Source organism: Lethenteron reissneri, chromosome 54 (assembly GCF_015708825.2).
Source record: "Lethenteron reissneri isolate LAM-NWPU_2019-01 chromosome 54, ASM1570882v1, whole genome shotgun sequence".
Lineage (NCBI taxonomy): Eukaryota > Metazoa > Chordata > Hyperoartia > Petromyzontiformes > Petromyzontidae > Lethenteron > Lethenteron reissneri.
Genome location: NC_083832.1, coordinates 12460914 through 12471720, shown reverse-complemented (window position 1 = coordinate 12471720; position 10807 = coordinate 12460914). Strand labels below are relative to the sequence as shown.

General features: G+C 44.1%; 1 protein-coding gene across 1 annotated transcript in view; it reads right to left on the bottom strand.

Moving 5' to 3' along the window:
- Nucleotides 1-847: 847 nt before the first annotated feature.
- The window catches only part of LOC133356485 (uncharacterized), a 76760-nt gene continuing 66800 nt past the window's right edge, over nt 848-10807 (bottom strand). Inside the window, exons 15-20 of the mRNA XM_061574016.1 lie at nt 9000-9081; nt 7712-7835; nt 6479-6514; nt 2812-2853; nt 2187-2217; nt 848-1974 (exon numbers count right to left, since the gene is read on the bottom strand). Coding sequence (XP_061430000.1) covers nt 1949-1974; nt 2187-2217; nt 2812-2853; nt 6479-6514; nt 7712-7835; nt 9000-9081 — 341 coding nt within the window. The 3' untranslated portion in view covers nt 848-1948. The remainder of the gene's footprint in view (nt 1975-2186; nt 2218-2811; nt 2854-6478; nt 6515-7711; nt 7836-8999; nt 9082-10807) is intronic.

The following is a 10807-nucleotide window of genomic DNA, read 5'->3' as shown; positions in this document are numbered from 1 at the left end:
CAAGTTTCATTGTGTAACCAGGTGAGAACGCAAGAGGCCCGGCGACTCATTTGCGAGGGTGACCCGCTTCAGTGTTAAGTGCGTTTAGTAGTCTTTTCGGTTGTGGTGGAGTAAAGTGTTGGTGCTGCTACATTGTCCATCTCATCTGCAGTGTGTGGGGCAGCAGAACAAACACCGTTTACACGATGCCAGTCACCAGCAGGTGCACTCCACGCAGGAGGCAACTGGCAAGCGGACAAATGCCAAGCCCTGTGAGCGAGCTGCGTCAGCGCGGCTTGAATGACGAGAGAGAGAGAGCAGCAGCACCGTGCGGGTGTGAGTCCACTCTTCTCCCTGTCCCTCACGGGCTCCAACTCAATCTGTCTGCGACGTTCTCTTTTCTGCTCATGACCCTCATAGAAGGTAGGAATTCACGTTTTGGTCATCTGACAATTTCCAAATCAGACCAGTTGGCTCAAGTATGTGGCTGATATTGTTAAGTTAGGGTGAATATGTATTTCCTGTGGTTTATTGTCAATTGGTAAATCGCAAAATCATCGACGGTTTTGTTAATCACAATAGCTATGGTATACTGAGTCGCGCCAATCAATTTCAATTTGCAGAAAGAGCAACAACGCACACGGTCAACGTGTAACTAAAACACATAACACACAGGTTTCCTATTCCTGCGATTTATGCATTAGAAGAGTTATTATCTACTATCTGCAATGTTAATGGGATGGCAGGAGCGTTTGGGATTAGGTTTTTAATATTAGCAGACTCCCTCATGTACACGCACAAGCATGCCCTGTCATAGCCTGCATGCAGGCTTGGATTGCCTTGTGATATTCAGAGAGAATCTGAAAGTGAGATTAAATAAATGGTTAAGAGGAAGATAACGAATGATGGGACCAGGGAACACATTTGTGCTGCGTGCTGAACTAATCGTGAGTCCAGTGCACAGCACGAGCTCAGTGCACGTTTGGGGTGTGAGCAGTGAACGCGGTGCCCTGCGGGGCGTGATCACTGCCACCTGCAGTAAGGAGGCCGGGTGTGTGGCGTGCGCACTCTGCCAGTCACCCGAGCTACTTTACATAACCTGGGCATTCTTTGTTTACAGGGTAGATTGGGGCTCCCCAAATGCCATGTAATGGGCACTGCAAAACATAATGACCAAATATTCCAGGGATACGTGCAACACACTCACCTAGGACGTTGTGCATCCCCTGTGATTGAGCTGTCACACTGCCCTGACAGCAAATCTTCCCATTGTCTGTTTTTGCCATAAAAATTATTTGGCAATAAATGTATGTGAACTGTTCATGCTTATGCAACTATGTTCAAGTGCTGAATGCCAATATCAAGGTCTGCTAGCCACAAGAGGGATTATAGAGAGAGTTGGTGTCGTTTTAATTCCTCCTCCATTGACGGAATGCAGACTACAGTGGTTTACTGTGTGGCCCATAGTTTGGGATGCATGGCCACAGTCGCACTTTGGCTTGTATTCATGAAGGGGATGTGCGCAGCGGCTGGTTGATGTTCTGATGGTTACACCAGTGTCAACGCCAGCAGGTGCGATGTTTGGATCTCGATTTGGCTGTTTGTTCTAATTACTGTTTATGAGCGACTCAAGAGTAAAGGCATTTTCCAAAAGTGTTTTTGCTAAAGGACATGAAACTAACATTTATATTGAGATGTGAACTGTGTGTAATAATGTATAGACTATTAACACATCATTATACCCCATTTCCATGATGCAGCCATTACAATGTAAAAATCTAATTATATTTAAACATTTTAAGAAGAGCAAATCACGTTCAGTGGAGCAAAAAGGATTGCGGAAAATAACACCTATGCTCAAGATTATTGAATTGTAAAGTGAATATGAGCGGTGGTGATGCCCCATTTCAGACGATCTCTTCCTGCCGGGCGAGTTGCGCTCAGCGTGTGGTCACTGCCCACGCTGGCGCTACATGATAGCGCAGCCCCCAGAGTCTGCAAGAGAATACGGTTTCCAGTGATGAGCAGAGGGCCACAATGACTCACAGACTACAGCGCTGCATCTGCTGCGCATGCCGTGCATGTCATTCACACAAGGGCCGTGCACAGTCTCTGTGCAAAGCACAGTGTGTCAGACTGAAACGTGGCAGGAACACTTCTAATGAAAGAGCTGTATGCCCAACAAAGTCGATGTGACAAGTACGTACCTTGCTTTGTTGCCTCTGCCTTTGCTTTCACCTGTAGAAATAGGAGACAAACGATCAGAGCGAATCCAGCAGAACTACGCTGTGTTCTGTGTGGCTCTGAAGGAGCTTCATTAGTTAGCAATGTAAATCCAAACAATGTGGCTGCAGTAGAAAGTTTGTTAAGAAAGGTGCTTTTTATTCTAACAGAAAAATACGTACTATACTATTATTATTTTACTCGGTATATAGCTCTTTTTCAGAAGCAACCTGACACAAATGAGGTTTATAATTGTGGAGAGACAAACTGGAACTAGAGAAAAATCCACACGACCACGGGGAGAACATTCAAACTCCAAATATACCCCCTGTATACCACGTGAGGTAGTTAACACCTCGCCACCGCGGCGCCCACAATACGTTTAGGTTTTTTGTGTCAGACTTATTAAGCGTGAGTGCGAAAGTTCTATAAGTCACAGAAAAATGTGCCAAATAGCAAAGTAGTTGTGTGCCCATAAGTGGTCACTTGCGTTCACCTTTTCAAGCAAATGCAATTCACCAAGTCTTGAGGAATGAAGCCTTGTGCCGAATGTAAAAGGTGACAACATCTAGCAGCGGGCTTCTTTCAAGCCAGTGCAATGACACCTACCTCTGGGACAGGTGCTTTCAACGTGGGTGCAAGCATGGCCGTCTGAAAATAAAACGTATCATTTAGGGAAATTTACATCCAAATAACGAGGTTTAAACAAATAACCAAAAAAATATAACGGAACCAAACTTGTCAAGACACCACTGCAGAAAGTCACGCGATTGTCCTACAGTCTCAATGGTAAGCCAGTGCTGATACTTGTGTCAGTGATAAGTCAGTGCTATTGCTTGTGTCTCAGTGGTAAGCCAGTGCTATTACTTGTGTTTCAGTGGAAATGTTCATGTATTTATTAGATTCTTTACATAGCTTAATATCAATATCCATGAAATTTGCTATTCACGAGCATTTCTGGAATATATCCCTCGTGAATAACGAGGGAATACTGTATCTCAGTGCAACGCCAAGTGCTATTTCCTGTATTTCATCTTGTAGTCAATACTATTGCCTGCATTTCATTGTGGAGTCAGTGCTATTTCCTGTATTTCATATTGTAGTCAATACTATTGCCTGCATTTCATTGTGGAGTCAGTGCTATTTCCTGTATTTCATCTTGTAGTCAATACTATTGCCTGCATTTCATTGTGGAGTCAGTGCTATTTCCTGTATTTCATCTTGTAGTCAGTGCTATTGCCTGTATTTCATCGTGGAGTCAGTGCTATTGCCTGTATTTCATCTTGTAGTCAGTGCTATTTCCAGTATTTCATCGTGGAGTCAGTGCTATTGCCTGTATTTCATTTTGTAGTCAGTGCTATTTCTCACTTCTCAACAGTCCGATAAACTAGGCAATATATTGTTACTAATAAGGTAAACCCAGCTCAAGTGAAAATACACCTATGCCTGTAGCATACAGTAATGGTGTGTGCCCTGTAAACAATAAAAATCTTTTTTAACAAGAAAACTAATCATGACATTAATACAGGCTGGAAACAAACAGATCTAACAATAGACAAGATTGTGCATTGATTGTGCAAAAGCTCTCAGCCTTAACCACATTTTCTCAACCCTTTGAGTTGGTGGTCTAAATGCAAAAAAAGGCAACACATTCAGTTATGTTAAACTGGTGTTCATAATCAACGTTTTTGGGTTTAGATCGCGTTTATTTATAAATGTGTCGTAACCCTCCACCACCCGACACGGCCAATCAGTAAAAATGTGTCACGTTGACAAAGACAAATAGTTCACTGCTTTAGCCCACCGGTGTGTTGAAGCCACAACATTTACAACACACCGGTGGGCTAAAGCAGTGAACTATTTGTCTTTGTCAACGTGACACATTTTTACTGATTGGCCGTGTCGGGTGGTGGAGGGTTACGACACATTTATAAATAAACGCGATCTAAACCCAAAAACGTTGATTATGAATAACATTGGTCGCGAAAGCCTACGTGTTAAACTAAACTGGTGTTCTGGGTAAGCTTTTGTACATCATCATAATCATGATCCATAGGCAGATAGCCCGTAGGTGTCACACTGCACATGTCATCATTTGTTTCCACTTTCCTCTGTCTTGTGCCATTATGCTCAAGTAGTGCCACATCTTTCTGGCACACATTTCTTACGTCGTCGTTCAGCCATTCTCTGTTAGGTCTTCCTCTCTTTCCGGTTCCTTCCATTTTTCCAAACAACACAATTTTAATTTTCCTGTTGTTGTCCATCCTATATATGTATCCAAATAGTGACCGTTTCTCTGTCATCACTGCCTGCATCATCAGCTCTTCTTCTACGTGCTTACTTCCACGTTGGTCACCCTTTGGGTCCAGCTTAGATGAAGTATCCTTCTGTAGCAATACATTTTGATTGCCAATATCTAATCTCTGTCAGACTTTTTTCAATGTCCAAGTCTTGCAGGCATACAAATCTGTATTGAACACGCATACTCTTAAGATGCTCAGTTTGGTCTTGGTAGCTGATTTGCTTGCTTCTCTAGATGTTATTCAATCCTGCCATTACCCCTTTTGGCTTTGTGATCCTCGCTCTTATATCTTTCATGCAGTCCATTTCCTATGTCAGTAGATTTCCCAAGTATACAAATTCCTTTTCATTCACAATCTTGCTGATTTCCAGTGTTAATTCTCTCAATATTCTCCTTTCCGAACACTGTCGTCTTTGTCTTGCCCACGTTCATCCTCCATCCTGCTTCTTTCCTGCTTATTCAGCTTATAAACATTTTCCTGCAGTACTATGCAGCTTTCTTCCATCAGGTAGATCTATGTCGTCCGCAAATCTCAGGTTATGTATTCTTTCTCCTTGCACAGATATTCCCGTGCCATTTTCCTGAATGGCATCCATCACTCTTTCAAGTTTGTGACGAAGTTGTTTGGTGATAATGGATCTCCCTGTCACATACCTATAGTTGTTAGGACCCATTCTCCTATTTCCTGTCCAAATTTAATGCTGACTTTGACCTTTCTCCTATATCCTGCAGAATCTGTATCAGTCTTTACCCTACTCTGTATGATCTTAATGTTGCCCACGTTATATATTTCTTCATCAAATCTAATGCTTTCGGGAAATTTATGAAACAGTTGTAAACCAGCCGTTTCTTCTCTTTGCTTTCTCAGCTATAATCCGTAGCATCAAGATTTGCTGTACTGTGTTCCTATCTTTCCTAAACCCTGCCGATTCATATGCCAAATAATTATCAGTGTGTGCTTTTATACAATTTTATGATACGTTCATTAGTACCTTCCCCATGTGGATCATTAGTGCGATAGTTCTGTAAATTTTACAATCGGTGAGATCTCCTTTATTCGGTATGATGACAAGTATAGATTGTGTCCACTCCTCCAGTATTTTCCCTTCTCTCCATACTTGCTTGCATAACCCATGGATTTCCTTATAAGTTCCTTCCCTCCAGCTTTAATTTCTCTGCCGATTCCATCCACTTCTGGACTTTTGTTTTTCTTCAGATGTTTTATTGCCTTTTCTACTTCTTCATACAAGGTGTTATAAATGTCATCATCACCTTGGTGACAAAATGGCCACACATTCAGTCAGTTTGTGGTGTTGGCCTGGACAAAGCTGTTGTTCATGTGTAACGTCGCCTAAATTTGACTATATAAACAGTAAGATAATACTCTGACAATCGTGTGTGTTTGAACCCAAATGGGTAATACAATTTTCTAAAAGAAACTGCTCCATAATTGGAACAATTGGTAACCTGTTTACTTTCACTCATATGCTTACTATTATTCTATAGCTTCGTATTGAGCTCTCACAACCCAGCCACTTCATCTCTTCTCCAGGCTTACCTCAACTAAAATTGCCATATCACCCATTTTTATCAACTATTCAACTCCCTTACTTGCCTTAACTAACAACCTCGTGGCTGTCCATTAACTGCTCGAGTGACAGCCTAATGGCTGTCTGTCAATTGCCCTGACATCCTCGCGGCTGTCGCCTGATCACACCCCACGTCACGCCCACGAGCTGTAGGAGCGGGGCTCTGTCCACTCAGTGGTGCTGTTAACATTCACATTCAGCACCATGAGTCAGGAGTCTCATCCCTGCAGTTCCCCGTTGTGGTCACACATCCCTTTATCGTATAGCTTCTCAATTCCTTTATAATGAGGCAATACTTTCATAAGGATTGTGTTTCACTACACATGCAATGATGCACACATTTGTTAAATCGGCCTGTAAACACAAGGAACAGTGATGTTCTTACCTCAGCAACAGCTTTAGCAATGTCTCCTTCCGCCATCTGAGTAAAGGTGAACACACCAAGGTCATTCAGCGTTTAGTGAGATTCTGATTGTGTGTGTGGATATATGTGCATGCCAGTAGGCAAACACATGTGTATGCATGTCAGTACTTGTGTGTGTGTGTGTGTGCATGTGTGTGCATGTGTTTGTGAGAATGCTAGTATTAGTGTGCATGTGTGTGCATGCCAATATTTGTAAGTGTGCATGCCAGTATTTGTGATTATTAATGTGTGTGCATGTCAGTGTTTGTGCGTGTGCAGGTTAATCTATGGAGTCACACCACTGCTGATTCTCTAGATCAGGGGCGTCAAACTCAATCAGGGAGCGGGCCAGTTTGTATTCAAATGCACCTCCTGTGGGCCACACAAATGGGCCTATGAAAATGAAAAGCATAATAACACGATATTAATTTACCGATTCAAAATCCGAAAGTGCGGGAAAAGAAAGTTGATTGATTTTTTACAACAGGGCGTGCCAAATCCCCCGTTTCAATGTTGGGTTTAAATTCAGGTTGAATTTAGGTAGAAGCTTTACAAAAATATTAATTGTAAAAATTAAAGCACATGGCGGGCTGGAGGAAGGGGTATGGGGGGCCGGGTCCGGCCCGAAACGATGGTTACAGACAGCTGGGTTAGCAAGGGGTTGGACAAATAAAACTAAAGGGCTGCAACAGCCGTGGTGCACTTGCTCTCGGTGTTCTCAGGACCACATCGCACAAGGTGCGACCCCCACGCATGCGTGTGTCCGTACGCGTGTGACCCCTTATTGTGGGTCCGTACACTTGGGTCCGTACGTGGTGTGCAGCCTTTTCTCTGTGATGAAGAAGCACCATCATCTTCAATGTCAGCCTACTATGCAGTGTGCCAAGGCAGTACTCATGATGAACGTTGTGCGTGTTTGTGATGCGGTGCTCGAGCGGTGGGATAGTTTTTGCTCCGTAGTGGATTCCTGGTCCCTGCAGAGCAGCAAATGACTCGCTCAGAGCAGGATGAGTGAGGCACCCCACAGTTCACGCTCTGTAACTGCCAGAAGCACCCAGGCAGAGCACTGCCTGAGTTGTCTACGATTCATTTCGCTTTGCCGCACGATTATATTCTACACCCAGTGCTTGCCCCAGTACTGCACTACCAGCGCCGTCCACACTCAGTGCCCCACGTACGTTGCTGTAGACTCCGCCGCATTGTCCCGATACTTACGGTTTTGTACATCTTGCGGATTTTAACGACGTCCAGTGGGCTGAGGCATTCCCGCTGGCCGATAGTGGTTGTCTCTGGTATAGGGATGATCGTAGGGCTTATCCCATCACCGGATAAGGTGTCCCTTCAACATAAACACACACAACTAATTTCGTGAAATGAGCTGATATATTCAATCTGTACACTATTTCAATTACACAATTCATGCTATTCAGCTAAAAATATTTTTTGATGACCATTTAAAAAAGCATCACAAATAACTCTAAACATTAATCTATGATTTCCAGTGCAAAATAAGGAAATGCTTTAACCATGATCATAACAGTTACACACTTGAACTGAAGTGTTTATTATCAATATCCTTCAAGGGTTTATCTCAGCACCACCTCTTAGTTATGCTTTGTGGGTATGTATAAACACCCATTAATGGAGTTGGCTAAACATCCCAATATAGGGCCACAGATCATGGGCAATTGTTCACGCTGTTCCTGGCTGCCTTCCCACTTGTCTGTGGCTTCCTGCACGTCCGCGAAAACTGTGCACATTACACATTCTGCAGCATTTGAAAATCAATTTGAATGAATTATGGTTTGTAAAATTAATAATCGTTATTAATTATTATGCAGAATATGTAATCAGTTTGCTCTGTACGTGTCTTCTAAATAGGACCTAGGAGCTGGGTGAGGCTGAACTAAGCATTATTAATAATTAATCATCCAACAAGGAAGTGTGCCACGATGCTTTAAGTCATGAAAACCGTTCCCAGTGCAATATGCGCCTGTCTCTCTGCTCCCATGCTCCACTGTCTCACAGAACAACCCTGAGAGTAGGCAGTGGGCAGCTATCGTTACACTGTATGCAACTACCCTGCCCTTTGCTGACGGCATCACCAACAAAGGTCCCTAGAGATGTTGATGACGTTATAACACCGAGCTCTGTGTCATGCAAATTGAGAAGATGGACCCTGTGTGGCATTAAACTGCTGTGAAAAGCACCCAGAGACATAAGCAGCTCAGCTTGACACAAGCTTACTCTTACCAGAAAAGTAACAGTGAACCCCAGGACAAGAATGCCGTGACTATAAACTACTGTTACACGCATAGTTATGAATTCACGTCCAATGCAAGAGCACCACTAGGAGCGACTCATGATGCAGCGTGGCACAGAGCTGAATAAGAGAATGCATGCCCAATATTATTAATTACGAATGAGGCTGCTCAGAGAGCTGTGAGCAATGACACTGGCTCAGACTGTCAAGCCACAACCTGGTGAGATCACGAGAGCCTACCTGCCGTAGTGGGTGATGCTGATGTAGTCGTAGGGAAGTTCACAGTCGGCAGTATCCAGCAGTTGAAACTGGCGTTGTTCACCTGGAGCAGAAACCACCTGTCAGTCAGACACTTATTTGATTTACGGGGTGCGATAGTCACACTCAGCATCGCGGAGGCTGTGATCTCAGTGGTTTCGAAATCTCTCGATACCAAAACATTGCTTATAATTTACATCAACACAATATTAATATACAGTACACATTGAAGACATTGGGCCTAATTCATGTTGCAGCATCAATGGTAATGTGGAAAAAACATTTTTAAACTTAATCTTTAGAATGTTTCCACTTAATATGAAAAAAACTTGAGCCATCCTGCCAATACGTGAAACCAGACCCATGGTCTTATAAAACGAAACAAAACTATTTTGTTTACCAGGTAAAGCCCGCTGAGCTATGAGATATATTTCGAGGTGACCTGACCACTCACGATAGCTCATCAAAGTGGTTTATATCACCACACGTGGGAATTTATAGTCAGAGCTAAATGATCCAAACCAATGTTTCTAAATGTTGAGGGCAACACCGAATGGATCAGAACTTCCAACTGGCCACCACGGGAAGAGTGAACTCACAAATTCCAAATATAGAGCCAGCATCAGCAGGGTCAGGATTGAAATCACGACCTCCTGCGTACCAGGCTGTAAATAACATATATCGCCATCGCGGCGCCCATTATACAACACGATTTACATCAGTAAGCACAGACGCCATTACATGTTGGGTTCAAGATGGGCCCACATAATGCAGCTGTTAATTACTTATTTTTACATGTGTGTGTCGTGTCGGCTTTCACAGGTGCAACTAACAGAACTTGCCCCTAGATATTTGTCTTTCGTCCTGGCCACCTGCTCACCCATCCTGTCTTCAACATAAGTGCTACAAGACCAAGAAGTGAAAATACTGCTTCAAGTGCCACAATGTGTGGGAAGGTGATGACATTGAAAACGAAATTAGAATTGTTACGCCGCTTTGCAGCAGGTGATATGGAGCGCCTGTTATCACCGTGGATTGAAGATCAAAATGAGTGCCACATTCCTCTCAGTTTAGTGGTGATCCAGGTAAAGGGTACGAAGTTTGTTTCAGGATTTAAAGGCCAGGGTGATGAATCAGGATGTCATTGCAGCTTTCTAAGCTGTTGCATCTTAAACAAAGCATGGACATTTGTTGTAAGTGTAATATAGTTGAAGACTCTTGGACGCCGGGGTTGGAGGCACACGTATTTATTCCGCGTCAGTAGGCACAATTTACGGACATACAACACTGGAGGGGGTATCGGCCCCCTCACCCGGCTAGCTGGGGATACACTTGCTAGCTATGTCTAACCTACCTCCTAGTCCTCCTCTAACGGGCTAGGGGAGGCTATCTGGCCCGACACTGGTAAGTCGGGCTTACGGTACCCGGAGTCCCAGACCAGCTCTGATAAGAGCACCGGCTCTGGCTCTCGGGACCACGCCGCTGGCTCGGTCCTGTTCGGCCCTGATAAGGGCAGCGACCCAGGGGAGTCCAGGGCTCTACCTAGACGGTCTTCGGTCTTCACTGGTTCAGCTTTAACATTATCTCCCCGAGCCCTCCGGCTCATCCCCTTTGATACCAACCCCGGCTGAGGGGTGGGGCCCCGGGGGATCACAACTCCGGGCAGCCCCCCAGGCTCCCCGGCGCGGACGTCGTTGGGATCACCTCCCCGTGCACTCACGTAGCCACGCCCACTGTGTTTGTTTCCCGTGTGATCCCATGTATAACAGCCCCTCCGTAACGCTCCTACA